General features: G+C 33.1%; 4 protein-coding genes across 4 annotated transcripts; 3 read left to right on the plus strand and 1 right to left on the minus strand.

Moving 5' to 3' along the window:
• The first annotated feature begins 203 nt into the window (after positions 1 to 203).
• LOC143245542 (protein FAM200B-like) lies at positions 204 to 515 on the plus strand. The gene has a single exon (XM_076491907.1). It carries the CDS (start codon positions 204 to 206, stop codon positions 513 to 515), a length of 312 nt encoding a protein of 103 aa, XP_076348022.1.
• A 145-nt stretch (positions 516 to 660) lies between these two features.
• Positions 661 to 1,239, plus strand: LOC143245543 (protein FAM200C-like). The gene has a single exon (XM_076491908.1). The coding sequence runs from the start codon at positions 661 to 663 to the stop codon at positions 1,237 to 1,239; it is 579 nt and encodes a 192-aa protein (XP_076348023.1).
• Positions 1,240 to 1,241: 2 nt separating this feature from the next.
• LOC143245544 (protein FAM200A-like) lies at positions 1,242 to 3,893 on the plus strand. Its single transcript, XM_076491909.1, has 2 exons — positions 1,242 to 1,946; positions 3,687 to 3,893. Exons 1-2 carry the CDS (start codon positions 1,242 to 1,244, stop codon positions 3,891 to 3,893), a joined length of 912 nt encoding a protein of 303 aa, XP_076348024.1.
• Positions 3,894 to 11,585: 7,692 nt separating this feature from the next.
• On the minus strand, positions 11,586 to 16,523 carry LOC143244348 (uncharacterized). The gene is made up of 6 exons (XM_076488846.1): positions 16,394 to 16,523; positions 15,552 to 15,619; positions 15,029 to 15,130; positions 13,638 to 13,664; positions 12,294 to 12,407; positions 11,586 to 11,709 (listed from the first exon to the last, which is right to left on the minus strand). The coding sequence occupies exons 1-6, from the start codon at positions 16,497 to 16,499 to the stop codon at positions 11,662 to 11,664; spliced, it is 465 nt and encodes a 154-aa protein (XP_076344961.1). The 5' UTR covers positions 16,500 to 16,523; the 3' UTR covers positions 11,586 to 11,661.
• Positions 16,524 to 25,603: the final 9,080 nt, after the last annotated feature.

Below are 25,603 nucleotides of genomic sequence, written 5' to 3' on the forward strand. Positions count from 1 at the left end.
TCCTATAAAATTGTCTCGACTCCATGACTCCGACTCGAAGCACAAACTTTTACTTCTGTGAAGTCAACTGTCACTTCAATATTTTATTAAATACCACTTGTATATTTTTGACGTCACAACCTTTTTCTCACTGTTTTATATTTTTTTATCTGAAACGAAATTTTATTTTCTTTGCAGATACACTTCTGATTTCTGTTCGCAATATGTCTGCAAAGAAGCGTACATACAATGAAGCCTTTCTCAAGATGGGTTTCACAAGTATAGTTCAGAACTCTGTGGTCAAGCCGCAATGCGTCGTTTGCGGAAAGGTTTTGAGTCATGAAAGTATGAAACCAAGCAAACTGAAGGTGCGTTTTGAGTCTCTTCACAGCCAACTGGTGGACAAAAGATTGGAATATTTCAAGCGAAAAGAAACTTCTCTAAAGACCATTTGCATGGACTCCACTGGTCACTTCGCTAGTCGGAACAAAGCAGCGTTGGAGGCTTCATACAGAATTGCTCCAGAAATTGCGTAGACCAAGAAGCCTCATACCATTGGTGAAGATCTGGCTTAAGTCTTGCATTCTGGAAGCAACGAAGGCAATTCTTGGAGAACAGCAGGCACTTCAGTTGAGGGCAATTTCCCTATCGAATGATACAGTCAAAAGTCGGATCTCGGACATGAATGAGGATATTCTGTTGCAAGTTGTGACTGCTGTGAAGAGTAGTCCTGTGTATTCATTGCAACTGGATGAGTCAACAGATTTTGCCTCGTGTTCCCAACTGATTGTTTATGTTCATTATCGTGACAGAGAAGTTATGAAGGAGGGGTACTTGTTCTCTGAGCCAGTGGCCACAACAACTCGTAGAGAAGACATTTTCAAAATCCTAGAAACCTTTCTTCTTAAACATGGGCTGAGTTGGGAAGCACTTGTTGGTCTATGTACAGCTGGGGCTCCTTCCATGATTGGTTGCAAATCCGGCTTCAAAGCCTTTGTGAAGAATGTCGCTCCGTATGTCATGTTCACTCATTACATGATTCACCGTTATGCTTTGGCAATGAAGACTCTCCCACTCGGACTTCAAGAAGTGCTTACAGACGTTGTGAAGGTTGTGGACTATATCCGAGGGAGTGCAACAACTTCAAGAGTTTTCATATTGCTTTGTGAAGAAATAGACGCTGACTTCTCTGTTCTTCTGTTTCACACGGAGGTACGTGGCAAGGTTCTGAATCGGTGCGACAACTTCGAGAGGAAATAGCAATGCTGTTGGAACAAGGTCGTATCTCGAAAGAGAATCTTCTTCATGAAAAGATGCAAGATGACCATTTCGTAACAAAGTTTGCCTACCTGGCTTATTTCTTCTTTGAGGTGAATTCCTTGAACATTTCACTCCAAGGAAATCTTACAATGCTGTACACGGTTCGTGACAAAGTGGCAGCGTTCAAGTGTAAGATTCAACTTTATCAGAAACGAATTCAGGACGGTGACACAACGTTCTTCCCTCAGATGAAAACTCTCTTGGCTTCTATGCCAGAAGCTGAATGCAGTTTCCGTAAAGAGATCTCAGCTCATCTTCTGGCAGTGAATAACGCCATCGAAGGTTACTTCCCAGGATTTGATGACTGCTGTACTGATGTGTGGATCTTCAGACCATTTTCAGTGAAGGAGAGTACCATCAGTGATACTGATGTTGCTGCCAAGGTAGAATTTCTTCAAATTCGTGAGGATACTCAGATGAAAGTCGATTTTTCTGAACAAGAGCTTCCTATATTTTGGGCAAAACTGAAGTACGACTATCCTCTTCTTTCGATGCGTGTACTGACTATGCTGTTCCAGTCCCCCTCGACCTATCGCTACGAAGCTGGATTCTCAGCAATGATGACTCTGAAAACAACGGCATGCAATAGGCTAGTGATTGACGCCGACATGAGATGTTGTCTGTCGAGCACTACTCCTCGCTTTGATGTACTTTTGGCTGCAAAACAATATCAATCCTCACACTGAGTGAATAAGTAGGCTTTGTATGATGTTCAGTAATTCCATGGATTTTGCATTTGTTTAGCACTTGTAGCATTTCTCAAGGTAATTTATTTGTAACATTTTCAATAAATTAGGATCTTTATATAGTTTTGTTTTATTCTACCTTTATGCAAAGTTCATCATTAAAAAAATTATTATAGGGGTCACGGTAATACCCTGGAGAGTCTCAGTGGGTAAGATGATGGAAAAGGTTAAGAACCACTGATGTATGAAATAAAATACACACAGGATGTCATATTTCTCTTACTTACATGTTGTTTTTGAATCAGATTTTGTTTAAATATCTGTAATTCTTTTAAATAATATTTGTATCATTTTAATTTGAGTTGGTTTCAAAATTATATATCTTTATAAAAAGTACTGCTGTTTATAGCTTACGTTATTCGTGAATTTAAGGATTTTTAACAGTAGGTGAAAATGATCGTTAAAATTTACCTCGTAACGACATTTCGATCTTCACAAGTAAAGATGCTTTAAATTGTATAGATAACCAAACTTACTGTTGAGAATAACTTTAATATAAAAATTTAATTTCTACCATTCGTAGAAATGACAGGTCGAAATGAAATGCTCATGTCAAGTACTTGGACATCAAATCATTCCGAAATCTCAGACTAGTTTTCCACAATGAAATGGTGCAATGAACGTTACACGCTCGAGAAACTTGAGTTACTGTTGACACAAGTTTAACAACGCAAAGAGAAGGCCTCATTAACTGTTAGAGTAATTGCGGGATTAAACTTTTTTACGCTTATAAACGCATAATTTGCAGCACATCAGCCTATCATTATGTTGAAAACGGTTTACACATCACGTGAACAGTTCTACCCTTGTTGTGATAATGGTACAATATTTCAACCTTTCATATAACAATCCTTTTATTACTGACGTCCAATGTATGTCGATCTTTTCTAGTTTCAGATGTTCACAATAAATGAAAATTCAAATTGTCGTGCACCCCTTAAATGAATGTACATAGTTCAAAGCTCACAAAGAGACCACGTGGTACGATGAAACCGAAATAAAAGTACAGCATTTACGCCACAAAAAACAGTAAATGAGAAACAGCTGTTTTTAATTTTCACAACGTTTCGGGCTGTCTTTCCTGATAACGTTAATCTTTTTTTTTAAGACAAACAACTTTAGGAATTCATGTTTGTTTAAAATTATTGAAAGAAAAATTTCTAGGCGCGAATCGTTCTAAACACTGAAGATATCTGTTTATTATCAGCCAGTATACATAGAACGTATTTAATAAATTTGCTTTCACCTTCGTGACAAAGTTTATGTAAATAAATAACATAAACAAATTAAGTTTTCTTAGGTTCTAATAAAAAGTTAACTAACAAGCTAAACTCTGCAATAAATTTTGGAAAAAGAACCAAATTTAATTTAACAGTTATAAATATAAAATTTACAAACGAATAAAATATTTAATTGTATAAGTAAAACAAGCCGTAACACATATACTTTGATGTAATACTTGAATTATGTATATATATATATATGTATATATAACACGTTTTTAAACTGTAGGACATAAAATCACATACGAAAACCGTTTTCAGTATGTTGTAATAATTAGAAAATTTGAACACTACGATAAGGCTTTAGAATGGAAAGTTAAACAGCTTAGAACTCGATTTGTCGTTTTTGCTGGTAAAGGAAAACGAAAATTCACCATTATCTTTGTGTGCTTGTGAAGAACCAAGTGAAGCGTTTCCACTTCCAAACAAATCCAGCACCAAGGATGACTGGTTTGTGGAACCAAAAATATTAAACTTCTTGGTTGTTTCTGAACTTCCGAAATCAAAAAACAAAGATGGGTTTGGTGAAGATGGGAAAAAGGAAGTCGAAGGTGTGTCTTCATAGTTCTGGTGTTGAAACATCACAGCTCTGAATTAATCTGGCTCATAAGGCGACTCAGCATCATTCGCAGGTCTGTTTTGTTGAGAAAATATTGGTGAATCTGTTACAGCGCTGCTTCGTTTTTGTGGAAAGGTGGCTTTATTTGTAACAGAAAGGGTTTCTTTTGCAGTAGTTAGGTTTAATGATTGACAATCAGTGATGAAATGCGATCCTGAAAGTTTCCCAGTTTCTTCTTGTGCTGTTGAAACACTTCCTAATTTATCGGAGGATCGTTGGTAACTTTCTTCAAACCTATCAGATGGTTTCAAATCCAACTGACGAACTTCCGTTTGAAACTGGTTAATTCCATCTAAAGTGTTAACAAATGAAGATGGAACTTTTTGAATGTTTTGTGTTTTACACTTTTCATCCTGTTGAATCATGCTTCTACTTTTGTATACAAAACCTGGTGACTTTTTCAACTGATTCAAGATTTCCTGGCATTTCATAAAATTTAAAGGAGAGTGAGGACTCGATGTCATGTCTCCTTTTGCTTTGATAACTTGTTCTTCATTATCTTGAGTTTCATGTATCATATCAGCTGTATTCTTTGTACATTTAGGTGTTTCATAATTGTTAAAATTTAAAAATGGTGTAAGGTAGGTGTTGATTATTTTAGAAATGTTATCTCTATTTTTACACGATTCACTTAATCAAACTTCATATTCATCCACCTTGGAGCTTGAGAACCTCCCATCAGAAACTTCCTTGAACTCCTGTTCTTGTGGAAGACTTTTTATGGAATAGGTTTTCGTCTTGGTCTCCTGTAATAGAGGTAACTGTGGAATAAATAGCTGAAAAATGTTCTCTTTAGTAAGCTTTGGTTTGTTTACACGTGGAGTGTATGACAATGACTGACACTGTTTTGTTCCTGTTGTATCAATACATTTCCCGTTGTCGATAAAAACAGAAGATTGCCCTATCTCTTTCTCTTCATTCATGGCCTTTAATTCACAGTCTTTAGCGAATTCCATTTGACCAATTAAATTGTCTTTAACTATTTCCATATAAAAGGGTTCGTTATTTGTAATGATTTCCATTTGGGAAACTACGTTGTTTTTAATTATTTCTATATGAGAAGGTTCGTTATCTGTAACGATTTCCATTTGAGAAGATGGTATTAGAACCTTATAATTTTCTCGAGTGTGTTTATGTGAATTAATGACCTGAGTAATATGTCCAACTTCCTGTTTAGTTAATGCAATGTCAGCCAAACACTTCTTTGTTTCTACTTTAATTGAAGCTAACGTTAAAACAAATTTTTCAAGATGTTGGAAAACGTTTTCACTGTTTCTTATAGTTCGTTCGCATTTCATACGAAAAAGATCGGCCTGACTTTGTCTCAGCTCAGATTGGTAGATTTTAAGTTGCTCTTCCACTTCCTTTTTTTTCTCAGCTAATTTTTGTGCCAGTGGGTGTCTTTCATATCTCACATAATACTCATTCCATTTCAGCTGATAATGATCCACATTTGTTTTCATGTTTGCAGTCTCTTCAATTATTTCGATTTTTGTCTTTCAAGTTTATCTTTTAAACTGTTAACATGGTTCCGAAGGAATTCGTTTGATCTTCGAAATGCTTCGCAAGTTTCTCTTGATTGGTAAAAGTTTTGTAAGTGTTTCTCGTATCTTCATCTAGTTGAGAGATGGACTGTTGTAGTTCCGCTGTTTCGTGGTTTAGTTTTTCGTATTCTTTTCTTAATATTTCTTGTTTCTGTATTTCCTGTTGAAGTTTCATTCTTATTTGTTTAGTAGAATCGGTAACAGCCGTTTCAAACGACGAAAGACATGTTTCAATGTCGGTAGGCATTTTTATATCTTTACAATATAGCCTATACGGTTAACACTAGAGGAAACTGAAAAATAATAGAGCAAAATATCTTATTCTTTTCAAACCAGAATAATTAACAAGATACAATTTTTGTTTTTTACATGACAATATTGAATTACCATAGGAATGGTGCAAGTTTAAATATCAGTAGCACGTTTACTGAACAAGTAACCTCATTACTCCACTGGCACGACTTTTAACATTTTGTACAAATGCAAAAATACACAGTTTTCTTACTTTTAAATTTAGAAACTTTATGATTGTTTATTCATCATTTGTTATCAATTGTCTTTGTTTTCTGATTAATTGTTGTATTTATCAATGTAGTCTTGTCTCTTGTGAGGTGGACTTACCAAAACAGTAAATGAAGTTTCTACCTGTCAGATATTGAATTAATTAATATTATTTAAAATATAAATAATTCATTACAGTCTTCATTTAAGTAAAACTACTTTCTTTTTGTTTCGATTCAGAATTAATAAAGTGACTAAAGAGTATCTGTGTGTGCGTTTTCTTATAACAAAGCCACATTGGGCTATCTGCTGAGCCCTTTCTTATAACAGAGCCACATTGGGCTACCTTCTGAGCCCTTTCTTATAGCAGAGCCACATTGGGCTATCTGCTGAGCCCTTTCTTATAACAAAGCCACATTGGGCTATCTGCTGAGCCCTTTCTTATAACAAAGCCACATTGGGCTATCTGCTGAGCCCTTTCTTACAACAAAGCCACATTGGGCTATCTGCTGAACCCTTTCTTATAACAAAGCCACATTGAGCTATCTGCTGAGCCCACCGAGGGGAATGGAACTGCTGATTTTAGCGTTGTAAATCCGTACACATACAGCTGTACTAACGGGAGGCGAGAGTCTAGGATAAAACTAAGTATCATTGCATTTCCTACAGTTTACTTAATATATATGGTGACACAAACTATCAAAAATTGTTCCTCAAGATACAAATAATGTCTGAAGAAAAATTAAAAAATACATTTTCAGAGCATATAAACCAACTTTGTATGATGAAAAAGTTTATTTTGTTTGAATTTATATGAAAGATGTGTTAGTACGTCTTAATAAGACCCATTCACTGAAATTGTTTGATTCTGCGGTACAAAAGTAAGAAAAGAGTCTATAAACAGTTAAACATTACTAATGCAATTCAATAATGGTATAATAACTTGAATTAGCTATGTGTGGTGTTAAGTCATAGTTTTGACAATGTGATCAATATCTTTATCCTAACACCATGTACCAAAACTTACAGTATTATACAAAGTGAACTAAAAGTTGGGTTGTTGCAACTTTTCTAAGTTTCCAAGCTTGGTTGAATGGCATCTTCCTCGGATATTGACAAACGTGGCCCTCAGAAATGGGTTCTCAAATTTTCAGATTTGATTTCTATGAATTTATTTTAGGGGGTGTGGACAGTGTTAAAATAGAAGATCAGGGACACATAACACCTGAAACAACAAATTCGTGACGAGTGTCGGACTGCTAACAATGACAACATTCAATAGAGAATTGAAATACCGTCTACAAACTTGTTTCGAATTGTTAAGACAGCACGTGCAACACATTCTGTAAATTTGATTGAAATGTTCATGGTTCCAGACTTGTTAGACACTATATATATACAGTTTAATCCTTTTTGAAAAGTTAACTCGTGATAATAAGGTTGGAAAATATTTAAGTATTAGCATTATGTAACCAGTTAAATCATGATAACAAGGGTGTAAAATACGTGACTTCAATTACAAGTATTATATAAACAGTTAAATCATGTAACAGGATTGAAAAAATTGCGACTTCGGTTAAAAGCTTTATATAAACATTTAAATAATTATAAAAAAGGATGTAAGTTTGTGACTTCAAGTAACAAAATATGTAACACGTGGATATTATGTTTAATAGTTTTTAGGTATTCAAAGTATTACTGAATGTTTTACCTGAACTGGGCGTGATAGCGGCAAAAATATAACATCAAACAATTAGTTATTAGTCACTAAGGGATCCGATGACGATGTGTATGTAGTTTGATTTTATTACAAAATATATGTTGAACATTCTAATAAATGAATTTTGTTTAGTATCTTTGTGGATGAATGTGTGTATGGAGTAACTACCTTTTCCTACTGTCATGCAACTAAGAAAATTCAGTGAAAATTTCTAATTCGTACATTTTGGTTCAGATAGTTTATTGTACAGTTTTACGCTTAACAATAAAAACGTGCATAATTAGTTGGAACTTTTGTTTTTCAGTACACAGATGGCCCCTTTTAATCGAAATTATCTAATGTTTGGTCATTCGAGACATTTAATGTAACACAAACCAACCTAACGTCAAGCGTTTGAGATAATATGATATATAGTAATCCCCTCTTAATGTCAATATATGTATTAAATTAGCTTGTATTCGTTCTGTTGTTTTTAAATATAGGGCAAGCATGGATGCAATTTCATTTTGGATTGCCATTTCTCCTAACAGCATTTCGATGCTAGGTTTCAGGGGCGTAGATTTTTTTCACCCGATGGGGGGGGGATGATTTTTGCAACCACTTATGTGGACTGTTCAATTTGCAAATTGGTAATCTCTGATTACGTGAACCTGAAAGCTGTAAACATGCGGTCACAGAGTAATCTTGTTGCCACGATACTTGCATGTATACTTAGGCCTACTGACTGATACTTAAGAACTATTGCTTAGATCGAAAAGCTTAGAAGCACGCTCATATTAAAGATGTACATTTCGGCTACTGAAAAAGCCTACATCTAGGACTAATTATGTAATTCGACTGGTAAGAACACAAGAATCACAAGAACAAACACACAATTTGTAGGCTTGTGATACAATAAAACAATTCAACAGACCAAACTGTAGGGGGGGGGGAGATTGTATGCACCATACCTCCCATCTAAAATAAAAGGGGTGTAACCGCAATCCCCCCAGGATCTACGCCCCTGGTAGAATAGGATTTGGCGGTAAATCGTCACATTATTAACAGTCAAAACTCAAAGTAGACCTAGCTTATACTTATATATATATTTAATCGTAAAACTATGCATATTCCTTCTCTTATCATAATTTGCATAAAATCATAATTCTAACTAGTTAAAAAAAACTAATGTTATATTGCTACTGCTAACATTGGTTACAATGTAGCCCTAATGAACTGGGAACCTTTTTTCTTTAATTCGCTGAAACTTTCTTTTAATAGTAAGTATATATTCACTTTAACGTAACCTTTATTGTAATAAATTTAGGATATTTACTTCTAATCTCCAGGCCTAACTTAAACCATAACATAATGTAATTGAGCATACTTTAGCCTTTTTATGCCTAGTACAATAAACATACCGTTGTATATTTAGAACCATGAAATAGACCATTAGTGTTATTTTTCATAGCCATTATGTTTAGAAATATTTCTTAAGTTAGATTTCAGGATATTTCATAAATATATTTCTTGAAATTAAGTTACAAACGTGTATGAATAATATGCATACTACCTTACTGATAGTCGAAGCCAAGGCCTACTAAATATATTTCCAAATGTGAATGTCACATAAATTTGTATAGAAATATATATATACATTCTTGAAGTGTTTTGTTTTCTTGTGTTTGGTTAACTCTGAGTACCAAGCAATCATCATGATCATTTTTAGTCGTTTGATAAAATGTGATACCTAAAATTCGAAGGATTTTGAGTTGATTTAATCTAAATTCGTCAACTGTATTATGATGTTTTTTATTAACTTGTTGCTGAAAATTAAAGTGATCAAAAGTACTATTTCCATAGCAAAATATTTTTTCACCAAAAAATGACATTTAAAGTAAATTACGTTTTGATTATTTTTTTTTTAATTTCGCGCAAAGCTACTTGGGGGCTATTTGCGCTAACCGTCCCTAATTTAGAAGACTAGAGGAGAGACAGCTAGTCATCACCACCCATCGCCACCTCTTGGGCTACTATTTTACCAACGAATAGTCGGATTGACCGTCACATTATACTTCTCCACGGCTGAAAGGGTGAGCATGTTTAGTGTGACGGGGATTTGAACCCGTGACCCTCAAATTACAAGTTGAGTGCCTTAATCTACCATAAGAAGAATAATTAGAACTTCTCTATGTTTTGGTTGAAATATTTTAAACATGTTCTACGCTTATTTTCTATATTATATAAAAATATCATGATCGACTACCTTAATTATTTAATAATCAGATAAAAGGAAGAGAAACAAAATAACATGACGAACACCACATTGAACTTTCAGCTGTCTAAGGTTTTTATAGCTTGAATAATAGAAATCCTGGACCCCTATTGGAAAGAAACCCGTGTAGAACTGTTCGAGAAATGGCACAAGGATTGGGTGCTGGCATTTCCATAATTTTGAATCAGCTATTTGGTACATTGGATCTTTTACGATAACAGAAAGCGATTTACTCAACAATGACGAGGCTTCAAAACACATCCCAAAGTCAGTTACACCAACAGAAGATTATGATCACTGTATGGTGGTCCGTAGCCGGTATTATTACACCTTGCTTAACCATGGCCAGAATATCACTGCAGAAGTTTACTGTCAAGAATTGGAAGAAAGCATAGAAATTTGCATGAAAAAATTAGTCAATCGAAGAGGACCAACCTTGCTTCATGATAATGCTCGGCCACACGTTGCTCAAATGACGCTGCAACAGCTCAACAAAATGGGCTGCGAAACATTGCCTATCCTCCTCATTTCACTGATGTGTCGTCCACCGGTTCCCACTTTTTGAAGCATTTGGACAACTTTTTATAGGGAAACATTCAATAACAGAACATCAGCAGAAAATGGCTGTAAAGAATGTTTTAGTTCTAGGATTTCAGAGTTTTATCGTCATGTCATAAATAACCGCGTTTCTTGTTGGCAAGTGTGTATAGATTCACTATGTTCCAATTTTAATTAATAACATTGTTACACAGTTAAAATTTTAAATCTGCGATTATTTTCGAACACCCTAATACAAACACAGAAACATATTCTCGTTCAACTTGCCGGAATAATGTGGAACTCAACGAAATTATTAAAAATTCTACTTGTAAACCGGTAATTAACGAAATATATCGAGTGAACAATTTATATGCCCAAATTTATTGATTATTTGTAATTAAGCACAAAGCTACATAATGTGATATCTCTGCTCTACCCATAACGTATATCGAAAGCTGGTTTCTTGCAGTGTGAGTCGAGTGAACGATTTATATGCCCAGATTTATTGATTATTTGTAATTAAGCACAAAGCTACATAATGGGATATCTCTGCTCTGCTCAACACGTATATCGAAAGCTGGTTTCTAGCAGTGTGAGTCCGCAAACATACTTCCGTGCCACTAAAGTGTGGGTACGTTTTCTTCAAAGGCGAAAGAACTACATATTGTTTCACTCACGACACTATTACCCTAAGTATTTAATTTTCAGACATTATGAATAAAATTTTAATTTAAATTTCCTTATATATAAAAAACAACAAAAACAAAGTGGGTAAAAATTAGGAATTTCTATGTTGTAAAATTGTTTAAGTAAACTGTTACTAATCTACAATGCTCACTGTCATGTTTACGTTATAACATTTTGTGGCAGCTTAAGAAATTACATAAATCAAAAGTTTAAAAATGTAAATTTCAATGTATTTTTCAATATAATCTTAAAATAGATATTTTTATCATTTGTTTTCGTTTTTTTATCTTCTTGAAGTCTTAATTAAATTATTTATAGTTTACTTTTGATTACCCATCTAGGTTTCCACATAAATATTATTATTATGACGTATAGATCTAAAAGTACCAATCGAAGTTTGAAGTCTCAACTTTATTTTTGAGCAGTTACAAATTCTTGTGACTTATCACATGAAAGTGGAACACCCACCTAAAGATTAGTTTTAAAATTAATAGCAGGATGTTCGACGTAACATTTCTGGAAAAGAAACAATAAAAATGTTCATTGAATAAATTAGCTTGAACATCTAAATGATTCATGTTTAGGTAATAACGAAACTTACCTGAATTAGATTTTCTAGTTTTAATAATTCTATTTTCTAACAATTCTGTAAATACAAAAGTCAAGTATTTTTAAAAATACAAATTGTAAAACTATTAATTATTTCCAGCATTAATAATATATATTATATTATATTGTGTTTTGTTTTACAGTTTTCAACTTCCGTAAGTAAAATAAAATTAAGTATTCAATAAGTTGCCGAGATCAAGCTTTCTTTGCATAACAAGTGATATTTTGATATGAACTGTTGATGTATAAATATATATTTATATATATTGCCAATTTTATTCGGTCTTCTAGAACTAATGTTTTGAAGTTGCCAAATGTTATTGTACAGAAAATTAGTTTTATGAAATACAGGCAAGTAGTGATTGCAAAGCTAGAAAAAACTCCAAACACTGATGTTTCTTCTAATTTTAAAGTAAGATTCCAGTGTGAGAATACGTTTTAAAATTATAGATTAGACCTCTTTTCATACGTTAAATTAACCATCAACTAACCGTCATGATCCATGTTTGGATTATTGTCTCTCTGACGCCTCTCTTCATTCTCGATCCTAACATCATGTCATCATCATCATCATTATAATTGCTATCCATAGTGTTATGCCAAGGCTGCAGAAATGGAAGATATTACAACGTAACACAAGCATCACCAAATAAATATTTAACATGTATCTTATGGAAAAGCAAAATTTGAAAGAGCCTCTATATAGAATAACAAAATCAACACGACACAGACTTATTGTAGGAAGAGTAAAGATTAACGTAACTTACTAATAATGAGCTAGGACTAGCGTGACTTACTAATAAAGAGGTAGGACTAACAAGACTTATTAATAATGAGTTAGGAATGACGTAACTTACTAATAATGAGCTAGGACTAGCGTGACTTACTAATAATGAGATAGGACTAACAAGACTTATTAATAATAAGTTAGGAATGACGTAACTTGCTAATATTAAGCTAGGATTACGTAACTTACTAATGATAAGCTAGGACTAAGAGACTTACTAATAAGATTTTTCCTTTTTGTGAAGCATGTTTCTGGGAAAATTATGTGAAGTTTTTAATCAACACGAAGTTTGATAAAATTTAGCTTTGTTTTGAAACCTCAAAGTAAGAGAATCGTGTAACAGAGAAAGAAAAGTAGTGTAATTAAGAGTAGTGGATAATGTAACAGAAATTATAAAGTTTGATATGTTCTGTGGCAGCAAAGTAAGTGCGGAATATTATACTTTAGTGTAATGCGAAACTAACCATGGTTTGATGGAAATTTCGCGCAAAGCTACATAAAGGTTATCTGTGCTAGCAGTCCGTTATTTACAACTGATAGACTGAAAGAAAGGCAGCTAGTCAATAGTAAGAAGCAAAAGTTATTAGGCAGCTCTAACCTAGTAGTAGGATATGACCATCACTCTTATAAACCATAGAATTCCCCAAAGTGCAAAGCTCCTTTTTACGACACTGACCCTTAAATTCATAGTACAGCACGCTAACCATCAACGCACGACCAGCCCACGGACTCAGAGGAAAGTTTGCCTGCGTACGAGGCTAAACATGGAGTTTCGATACTTGTGGTGGACAGAGCACTTATAGCCCAGAACGTAGCTATGTGCTTAACTACAAGAAACAATAATGCTGAAACTATAGATAGTAAATAACGTTATTCTCCGAAAATTACGAATTTCATTTTCCACATTTCTTTTATGTTTATAAATTTGAACTATAAGTGACGATTTTCGTTGCATAAAATACTAGACAGTTTACCATAAAAATAAACATTAGGTACAAAAACTTGAACAAGTATAACTTTCTAAGCTAAAATAAAATATTGTTCTTACCATGTTAAGGATCATACACTTCTTAAACTGTAAAAAATAAGGAAATAAAAAATATGAGAATAATGTATACATATACCAAAATATACATTTTATAGTAATATTTCATGTTGTTTTGGAAGTTACTTGGAAGTTACATATAATTAACTTTAAGATAACATATTTCTTTGTTTTTTTCTAAATTATCTTTGTAATTGAACAACAATTTTATGACAATAGTTTCCACCTTCCAACTCTTGTCGAAGTACTGATTAATGTGTGAAATTAAGGCTTAAGTAAACTTTTTTTTTTTTTTTTTGCTCTCTCACTCTTTAAACAAGTTGTACATGTTTTGTACTATCAGTTTCGAAACCATTCTGGGAAGGATGATCAGAGACATAAGCTTAAACAGAATGTCATCATCCAGTAGAGTTTATGTAAAAACTAAAATATTTATATGAGCATATTATATATTACTCTTAGAGTAGTATAAACCTCATCAAGCGTTGAAATATAAATATATTTTATTATATTTTGAAATTTGCCTTTAAAACCCATTAGTTTTTTAAACTGAGTTTTGTAAACAGTACAAAACAAGTTGGTAATTTAAGAATTAATACCAGCTTATTGTTGGTTGGGAAAACGTCATTCCAGGTCGTCTTTGTTAATTTGTTGTATAAACCTCAACCCTTATTTGACAGTTCATTCCTCCAAAAAAATTATTTAAATAATGACAATGATTGGAAGTGATAGTTTTGTTTCTTTATGTAGCAAAATAAAAAAGGAGTATTAACTTTGAGGACATATTTTATTGTATTTTTAAAAAGTCAGGTTTATTTTTAATTTGAAAGAAAAGCTAAATAAGGCATTTGTATGCGCACAAAGTCAAACAAATCCACTTAACAGTCTGACTTAACAAGTCATCGAAAAGTTTCAAAATAGTTCCAGCACGAACAAAGTTCCAAAGTATAGGCTATTCGAATTACAAAACCAGTTCAACATGAAAATAAGTTTGTGCAATCGCCTAGTGGGTTGCCCTCCGCTAGTACAGCGGTATGTCTCCAGATTTACAATCCTAAAAGCAAGGGTTCGATTCCCCTCGGTGAGCTCCGCAGATAGTCCGATATGGCTTTGCTATAAGAAAACACACACACACTCACCTAGCAGTTTAAAAACACAAGATATCAGCTTCTGGAATTATGAAACTTATAAGTACTATGATGAGCGTTTTAAAGCCTTCTTGTTCATACGGCCCTAAAAGTTAGCAAGAGTTTTTTATTTCTAGGCTTAATGTTTTTAATCAAGTTTAACTTGAGAGCATTAACATTTAGAAAACCTTCCCAGCATAACAACAGATATTTACAAAATAACGCATTACACAGTAACTTGTCAAAAAGACAGTATAACTTGCTTGCCTTTTTCTCCTTCTGACAATCCGTACAGACGCTGTTCAGAAATTGCAGGTCATCCATCTGGGGGAAGATTTCCTCCCGACACATATTCTTTATGCTTTTTACCTAAAGAAGAGAATAACGAATATTCTAAAAGTTGTTGGTAATTAGAACATTTCTTTTATATGAATGTTTTGAATTATGTGTCAAAAAATGTGTCACAAGACGCTTTTTAACTGAAAAGACATTGTGTAGGCAAGCAATAGAGTATCATATCATACTGTTTTACTGGAAGAACGTATGTGAACATGTGTGGAAAAAACACACCTAATATTTAATATCTGAATCCCCTCTTGTTTAATAACGCATTTATGATATTTGAGGAAAATAACACGTATGTTCAACATTTGAAAGTTCATATGACTTATGTAATCCTCTCTTAAATGATAAATTAGTTGTGATGTACAGAAAAACACCGGATAATTAAATAGGAATAGAAATAAATTAAATTTAAAAATAACTTCTGCAACGATAAAACTAAACAAACCATTTCAGATGTGCTGTTCATAATACATTGATGTCTGTTGAGTTTTATATTGTCTGCAACACCAGGGCCTGAAATTTAAAAAATAAAAAATAAAAAAATAACGGATAACTTACACAAAATGCACAGTACTTTCGTTCCAATACAATCTCTAAGCCTTATATAAAATAAGCAAAGAACACCAGAGGATGAATAATAAGTTTGTTAAGGGAAAAGCTACACAATGGGGTAGCTGTTCTGAAATCATCACTGATACAGTTGCTTGGTTTTTAGCATTATAAATTTTCAAACTTATCGCTGGACAACTAGGGGTGAATAAAACAGTTTGTATCGAGTTTCAGTTCATTGTTGTTAATTTAGCAATTGATATAAAACAGCACGAAAACAGTCAACAATAACAACAACAAAAGATAGACTGCCAGTTTTATTATTGATTAATATCTTATCTTAAAAGCAAATGAACGACGTGAGTTGTGTGTGTTTTCTTATAGCAAAGCGACATCGGGCTATCTGCAGAGTCCACCGAGGGCGACTTGGGAAGAAAAGTGTAAAAGAAAAATCCCCGCATGAAATCGACTTACAAAAAAAGCGCTAAAGAGAACCAACGACAGTTGAGAATAATTATATTTAAGAAAACTACGTCTTTAAATAGTTTCGTTACTCATAAAACCGCCATTTCAGTTATTCTACACGTACTTTCTTACTGAATTATTTTGATTTTTAAACAAAGTGCCGTCAATCGTAAAATTGTCATTTTGTCTACTTACATCTACTTTTTTATCCGGATAATTGTGATCTGTGAAAACAGTTTCGTTAATCGGTTAAACTCTTACATCATCTCTTACCACACATTCCTTCCTCGAACATAACCTCTTGTATTATATGCGGAAAGGTATAAACTCCGCTGTGAAGTGAGAAGACGAAAGCTAAAAGAATGTAGTTTATCATCATTTTGATTGTTATTTGGAGTGTTTCAAATACGCTTCGAGTCGTTATATATAACTGAACGTAGCCTCGTTTTCATTCAAGTGTGCTTCCTGAATGGCTTAGTTTGATACACCTTCCATGAATAGATTTCCTACGCTTAGTTTTCAACTTCATCCAAGGCCACCTCTCAAATACACCCCACCTATACAATCACAAAGTCGAGTAGAATCATGAAAGTTACACTGGTTTCAATGGAAAATTAGCTTCGACAAAGGAAGTATGCCTCTGTTGGCTTTCTCAATGAATGTAAACATTATGATAGAAATCTAAAAGAAATTAAATTTCGATCTGATAAAGTATTGCGTCATGTCACAGTTTTCACTATGGATATCAATACAGTTCTGGTCCAGTTATCATGATAAAGAGTAGGTTCCGTCACATAAACCCTCCAAATTATCAGCTTTCTTATTTTTCTACCTGCGATAAAACGCAGTTTTCTGTCAGAAACCTGGTATATATATAACATAAAATATTCCTTGAAGAATTGGGATGGATACAATATAAAAAAAAGAGGTTACCCAATTAAAATTTTCACGAGCGTGAAATTCACTTATTACTTTGTTTCACAAATAACTGATATCACTTTAAAGATAACACGAATTGGCCCGGCATGGCCAGGTGGGTTAAGGCGTGCGACTCGTAATCTGAAGGTCATGGGTTCGCATCCCCATCGCACCAAACATGCTCGCCTATTCAGCCGTGGGGGCTTTATAATGTGACGATCAATCCCACTATTCATTGGTAAAAAGAGTAGCCCAAGAGTTGGCGGTGGGTGGTGATGACTAGCTGCCTTCTCTCTAGTCTTACACTGTTATATTAGGGATGGCTAGCGCAGATAGCCCTCGAGTAGCTTTGCGCGAAATTCTAAAACAAAAATAACTCGAACTTCTCACTTACAAATATCTAGCTTTATTATTTTCATTAGTTTTAATAATTAAAGTGTTTCAATTGTTCTAAGGATTTTGCAAGTTAGAAATTTAACTTTTGGACATCTTTCAAGTCTGAATTAATGAAACTTTTTAAAGTAAGTTTTTGTGGAGGTTTCTACTAAAGGAAAGTTTAAAGTTGTGGTTAAATTAGATACAGAATTACACATTTGTAAATGCTGCCACTTGGCGATATAAATATGTACTCATCTCTTTTGTATTATGTTGCAAAGACACTTAATATACTTTTGTGAATTAGGCCATACTAAGTGTTTTAGTTGTTATTTCTCCCCAGTCTTACTCTAGTAAGAACAGGTTAAGTTTTAAATGGTAAATATAACTTAAATTATAGAGGCCGTTACCTTCGTTGATGTCAGTTAGGAATACGTTATTAGGGTATATCTCCGTATCAGTTCATAAACACAGATCCAATGCAGTTCTTATCTATGTAATTTTTTTCTAAACGAGATCGTCCAATTATTAAAACACATAATAAAATGATTTAGATGTATTTTACTTCAAAAGCTGAGTTAAAACCAAAGTTCGTAAACGAAGTTATTTAGTAATTATTTATAGCAGAATTAAAAGAAAATTATTAACATTCTGTGAACATTGATAACTACTTTGATGCACTAGAACGTTATTTTATTAGCTGTAACGTTAAAATATTTGAAGGCGATTTGTATGTTTTATGTTTTAAACCGAATCACGTCTTTACAGACGAATAACACCTTATGAAAGATCAGACTAGGCCGCAATGTTTACTTCACTTCTAGATTTTTAAAAAATCATCTTTACAATGTTTGTCAGTGTTTCGTTTATTCCATACATCTCAAAACTAAGACTCTCGAGTGTCAAATATGTGCTGTGTCACAACCGTGAGCGAATCCTTCAAGCATGTGGATGGCAAACCAAGGGAGAAATGTTTAGTTTTATCACTTAATTAAATGCAGATATGTTTGCTAATTTAGAATATTTATATTATTTCAAGTAAAAACTTCAAACGAACGATACCTTGCTTCGATTAGAATGATTCGCACACTTTGAATAAGTTTTCGTTGGATTTTGAATTTCGCGCAAAACTCCAACAGAGATATCTGAGCTAGCAGTTCATAATTTAGTAGTGTAAGACTAGATGGAAGGCAGCTAGTCATCACCACCCACCTCTAACTCTTGACCTATTCTTTTACCAACGAATAGTGGGATTGACCGCCGCTTTAGAATGCCCCACGACTGAAAAGGCGAACATGTTTGGTGCGATGGGGATTCGAACCGCGAACCTCAGATGACCAGTCGAGCGCCTTAACCACCTGGCCATATGTTTCCGTAATTGTGACTAGAAAATAAATTAAAGCAGTGGTGTAGGTTAATCAGTTATTTAATAATGAAGTAGATCACCTAGAAATTAAATTTAAAAATAAACAAAAAAGAGAGAAAGAAATACGTAAGAAACTGAAACGTTTCCAATAAGTACATATGAGTAATACTCTTTAGACCAAGAAGGAAGCACTGTCTTGTAAGAACAGTGATTTTATTAAACATTTACAGTAAATGAGGTGTTTTAGAAACTTGAGTACGTTTCTATAATTACGAGAAGAAAATAGATACAAAAATATTTGTTTAAAATAATTTTTTAAAGAAGGACGAAATGAGTTGTTTCATAATGTAAAAAACTTGAAATACACGAAACAATGGAAAGAAATCAGTATCGTCATTGTGAGTTAAGTTGACAGTTGATATCAAAATTATCTTTTTGGTATAGATACTACTTTAAAATATCTAAATAACGTAATTTTAGCAAATATTTAAGCCGGCAGAATGTTTACAGTATTCTTTGTTTGTTTGGAAGTAAGAGCAAAGCTACACAATGGACTATTTGTGCTCTACCTATTACTGGTATTAAAAACCGGTTTTTAGCGTTGTTATTTTGCAGACATACCGCTGAGCCACTGGGGGTCATTTTGTTATGGTAAGCTATTTCATCATATTCTTCTTCACCCCTCACTACATCAGTTCTACTGTTCTAGCGGTGAGAGTCCGCAGACATACCGCAGTAAATATAATGTTAGTAAACTGACTTAGAGTTTAAAAATCATCTTGATAGTACATGTACGTTGTTTTTAAATTATGTTATTTCCCCGGTAATCCTACATTTATACAGGAATGTAAATAATATGTATCATTAATGTTACTAATTCATTTTTGTGAATCATTTAGTCAACCAAGCTGTTTAAAATATTAAGTAAAGTATCTGAAACCAAGTGATTTATCAATAGTCACCTAGAAATATCTGTTTCAATGAAATCCAAACCTCATCAATAAATTGTGACCATTAAAAAAAGATAAAAGAAAACAAGAGTTGTGGTGAGTATTTTATGGATGGTGTTTTTGATCATACAACCATATTTTTATTGAAATTTGTAGAATATTTAAAATTGGTGCCATTCACTTATTGTTGCGAATTATTCATCCAAACAAGCTGTTTAAAATGATAAAAACTTGAAACCTAATTTACCACTTGTCATTGAGTTACACTGATTACAAAGAATTCCACTTATCATTATCAAAGTTGTATGTTTAATTACATTTTTCTTTAAATTCTTTTTACTTTTGTGTAATTTGAACTTGTATGGGTATTAAAATGGATTCATGCTATCAAATGAGTAATTGTTACATGAAGCTACAAGCCATATCCTTAAACAATCTTAGTATTTTCAAAAACAGAGATTAAAAATTTCTGAGAAATATTTTCTCTATCGTGACTCTGGAAACTTTTAAAAGTAAAGATATCGTAACTTTTAGAAGCGGGTGAATGATTCTCGTGTTATCAATTTGTACCCACTACTTCTGGATTAGGATTCTTCTTCTGTTTGTTTCTACTGTCCTGTCACGAGTGTTGATACATAATCGACGTAGGCAACGTCTTTCATAGCTGTGTTGAATATCGTTTACTATTTCTTTAATGGCTTTAGTGAATTCATTGATAACTGTTTTTGCATTTCTGATTTCTTCCTAGTTAATGACAGCTAACTTGTAAAACTTCATACTTCAAAGTATTAATAGAGATTGTTTGAAGCATGACCAGGTGGTTAAGGCACTCAACTTGTAATCTGAGGGTCGAGGATTCGAATCCCCTTCACACCAAACATGGTCGCCCTTTCAGCTGTGGGGGCGTTATAATGTTACGGTCAACTCACCTATTCGTTGGTAAAAGAGTAGCGCAAGAGTTAGTGGTAATGACTAGTCTTACACAGAGAAATAATAAAAACAACAAAAGTTTGGTCGTGGCCTCTGCTGATGTTTTCGTGCATTTGGAAGTTGGATATGCGAGGTATTAATTCATAGAGAAAACATTTTCAAGTCTGGTATAAAGTAATGTATTATAATTATGAATGAGCGTGAAATGTTACTGTTAGATTTACACCGAGTCTATTTTTTGTTTTAATCATGTAAGATGGAGAATTTTATTAGTATTTATTTGAATGAGGCCCGTTTCAGGGTAGTGGAAGATAATTAATATAAGCAGCATATAAAAAATGGCTATTCCTCTTTTGTTTGGAGACAATGTTGAAGTTAGGATACTATTATCGTTTAGTAATGTTTCACTAAACTTTTATTTTGGTAATTTGTGTTTTTATTACAGCAGGTTAAATGTTTTTTATTTATATTAAGGTTATTATTTGGATTTCACTTCGTGTAAAAGTGATGATAACGAGCAACTTCAATTCTAGTTAATTTTTAAGGGTTTCTATTTAATTTCTTTAGCTTTGGAAGATGTTTTTAATGGAGAGATACACCCATCTGATAAGAGCTTTTATCTCGCTCTTACCAGTTTCACACAAACGGTTAAAATAGTTATCTTTGGTTTGCGTTTTGGCATTATAATTGTGCTTGTTTTTTTTACAAATGCACAACTTCATACAATATTGAAAATTACGTTATTAAATTAAAGGAAGCTGTATTCTTAAGATAGCATGTCATCTGTAAATTTAAAATACCAATATATTTTTTTTTTGCAATATGCTCCACTTTACACTGGCCTTTCCCACATAAAGTGAATAACCCAGTACAGTGGTTGGCTAGGACGATATGAACCTATTGGATCCCTTCACCGACATTCAAGAAATCAATCTTCAATCTCAATTATTAAGTTATTTGATTTATTGGCGGTACTTGTGAAAATATCTGAATTTTAACTGTAAATATAAAGTACTAGATGTACTTCATTCTATTAGTGTGCTCTACAGCTGACGATTTAGATGGTCGTGTAATTATTAAAAACACCTACTCTTGTCATATTGAGAATATTAATGAAAAATTCAAAATGAGAAATATATTTTTAGTTTGCAGTTTTAATACTTTCGTATTAGAGGATTTGTAAAGGAAAAATAATAAATTTGTTTACAATGTATAATTTCAAATATATGCTGCAGATTATGTACTTAACATTTCTTGTACGCTTATGTGTACGTCATAACGTGTGATATATTTTAACACCATTAAAAACAACGTAAAATCAAGAATAATTGGCCTTAAAATTATTATATGAAAGAAACAAGCTATTTTTATTATAAGACTAAATAAGATAGGATAAAGAATCATGATGAGAGTAAACAGATTATGTGGGGAAAGTGACAAATTATTATAAAATAACTTAACTAAATCTGTAAAAAGATGAAAAGAATAGAGAAGATTATCAGAACTATTACAGACAAAACACAGTTAACAAAGAGAAACCTGAGAAATATTCAGAAATAAGGACAGGATTAAGAACATGAGAGATGTCTATAAGTGGGGAAACGTTCAACAGGAATATGAGACAAGTAGCAGGGAAGAGTAAGGGAACTCTGTATAAATAAAAATATACAAAACTGAAAATTCAGGTCAGGCCGAAAAACAATTCTTCAAAGTAATTTTATTTAAAAACTGAAAAATTCCCTCACTCTACACTTTTATAAAGTCAAACATTACACTTTAAAAATACACAATCTGCTCTACCAATATCATCATGAATTTTAAAAAACATTTAAGTATTACACTTTAAAAATACACAATCTGTTCTACCAATATCAGCATGAATTTTAAAAACCATTTAAACCCTAATAAGTGAGACATTTTTAATGTGTCCCCATTCTAAACACTATTCACATGAAATATGTACATACACAATAAAATCAAAACCAAGGATCCTTGTTTCTCATATTAAGTTCACGTTTTCAAGTGCCACACTCAAGGCTTAAAAATGACTTCCGGAGACTGTAGGTAGAGAATAATCAAAGAAGTTGAACTGTTTTCTCCCTTATCTGTCTTTTGTTTTCTCACAGTTTGGTTCAACAAAGAGAATATCACTGACATCAAGTTGATTTTGAAAGGTTTTGTTGCTAATCACACCAGAAGGTGTGCTAATTGCCCTCTTCAAAACTGAAGAAATAACATTTTTCTTTGGAGTATGATGGTTTCGAGTTTTAGAGTGTTCTTCAATTCTGCTGCTATTTCTTAATTCACACTAATGCACACTAATTTCAGGTCAGGCCGAGAACTAATTTTTCAAAGTAATTTGATTTAAAAACTGAGAAATTCCCTCACTCTACACTTTTATAAAGTCAAATATTACACTTTAACAATACACAATCTGTTCTACCAATATCAGCATGAATTTTAAAAACCATTTTAACCCTAATAAGTGAGACATCTTTAAGGTGTCCCCATTCTAAACACTATTCACATGAAATATATACATACACAATCAAATCAAAACCAAGGTTCCTTGTTTCTCATATTAAGTTCACGTTTTCAAGTGCCACACTCAAGGCTTACAAAAGACTTCTGGAGACTGTATGTGGAGAAAAATCAAAGGAGTTGAACTGCCTTCTCCCTTATCTGTCTTTTACTTTCTCACAGTTTGGTTCAACAAAGGGATTATCACTGACATCAAGAGGATTTTGAAAGGTTTTGTTGCTAATCACACAAGAAGGTGTGCTAATTGTCCTCTTCAAAACTGAAGAAATAACACTTTTCTTTGGAGTATGATGGTTTCGAGTTTGAGAGTGTTCTTCAATTCTGCTCCTATTCCTTACTTCACACTAATGCACACTAATTTCATGTCAGGCCGAGAACCAATTTTTCAAAGTAATTTTATTTAAAAACTGAAAAATTCCCTCACTCTACACTTTTATAAAGTCAAATATTGCACTTTAAAAATACACAATCTGTTCTACCAATATCAGCATGAATTTTAAAAATCATTTAAATATTACACTTTAAAAATACACAATCTGTTCTACCAATATCAGCATGAATTTTAAAAACCACTTAAATATTACACTTAAAAAATACACAATCTGTTCTACCAATATCAGCATGAACTTTAAAAACCATTTAAACCCTAATAAGTGAGAAATCTTTAAGGTGTCCCCATTCTAAACACTATTCACATGAAATATGTACATACACAATAAAATCAAAACCAAGGTTCCTTGTTTCTCATATTAAGTTCACGTTTTCAAGTGCCACACTCAAGGCTTAAAAATGACTTCTGGAGACTGTAGGTAGAGAAGAATCAAAGAAGTTGAACTGTTTTCTCCCTTATCTGTCTTTTGTTTTCTCACAGTTTGGTTCAACAAAGAGAATATCACTGACATCAAGTTGATTTTGAAAGGTTTTGTTGCTAATCACACCAGAAGGTGTGCTAATTGCCCTCTTCAAAACTGAAGAAATAACATTTTTCTTTGGAGTATGATGGTTTCGAGTTTTAGAGTGTTCTTCAATTCTGCTGCTATTTCTTAATTCACACTAATGCACACTAATTTCAGGTCAGGCCAAGAACTAATTTTTCAAAGTAATTTGATTTAAAAACTGAGAAATTCCCTCACTCTACACTTTTATAAAGTCAAATATTACACTTTAAAAATACACAATCTGTTCTACCAATATCAGCATGAATTTTAAAAACCATTTTAACCCTAATAAGTGAGACATCTTTAAGGTGTCCCCATTCTAAACACTATTCACATGAAATATATACATACACAATCAAATCAAAACCAAGGTTCCTTGTTTCTCATATTAAGTTCACGTTTTCAAGTGCCACACTCAAGGCTTACAAAAGACTTCTGGAGACTGTATGTGGAGAAAAATCAAAGGAGTTGAACTGCCTTCTTCCTTATCTGTCTTTTGCTTTCTCACAGTTTGGTTCAACAAAGGGATTATCACTGACATCAAGAGGATTTTGAAAGGTTTTGTTGCTAATCACACAAGAAGGTGTGCTAATTGCCCTCTTCAAAACTGAAGAAATAACACTTTTCTTTGGAGTATGATGGTTTGGAGTTTGAGAGTGTTCTTCAATTCTGCTACTATTCGTTACTTCACATTAATGCACACTAATTTCAGGTCAGGCCGAGAACTAATTTTTCAAAGTAATTTTATTTAAAAACTGAAAAATTCCCTCACTCTACACTTTTATAAAGTCAAATATTACACTTTAAAAATACACAATCTGTTCTACCAATATCAGCATGAATTTTAAAAACCATTTTAACCCTAAAATGTGAGAAATCTTTAAGGTGTCCCAATTCTAAACACTATTTACATGAAATATGTACATACACAATAAAATCAAAATCAAGGTTCCTTGTTTCTCATATTAAGTTCACGTTTTCAAGTGCCACACTCAAGGCTTACAAAGGACTTCTGGAGACTGTAGGTGGAGAAGAATCAAAGGAGTTGAACTGTCTTCTCCCTTATCTGTCTTTTGTTTTCTCACAGTTTGGTTCAACAAAGGGAATATCACTGACATCAAGAGGATTTTGAAAGGTTTTGTTGCTAATCGCACCAGAAAGTGTGCTAATTGCCCTCTTCAAAACTGAAGAAATAACACTTTTCTTTGGAGTATGATGGTTTCAAGTTTGAGAGTGTTCTTCAGTTCTGCTCCTATTCCTTACTTCACATTAATGCACACTAATTTCAGGTCAGGCCGAGAACCAATTTTTCAAAGTAATTTTCTTTAAAAACTGAGAAATTCCCTCACTCTACACTTTTAAAAGAGACTGGCCGTGGTCGATGCCACCCTACCCGCGTGTCCCAGTGAAAGCTGGATCAGGCAGACTGGTCCACTTTCACTGCTCTCGCAGAACTTGATCCTGC

Source organism: Tachypleus tridentatus, chromosome 2, assembly GCF_004210375.1.
Source record: "Tachypleus tridentatus isolate NWPU-2018 chromosome 2, ASM421037v1, whole genome shotgun sequence".
NCBI lineage: Eukaryota > Metazoa > Arthropoda > Merostomata > Xiphosura > Limulidae > Tachypleus > Tachypleus tridentatus.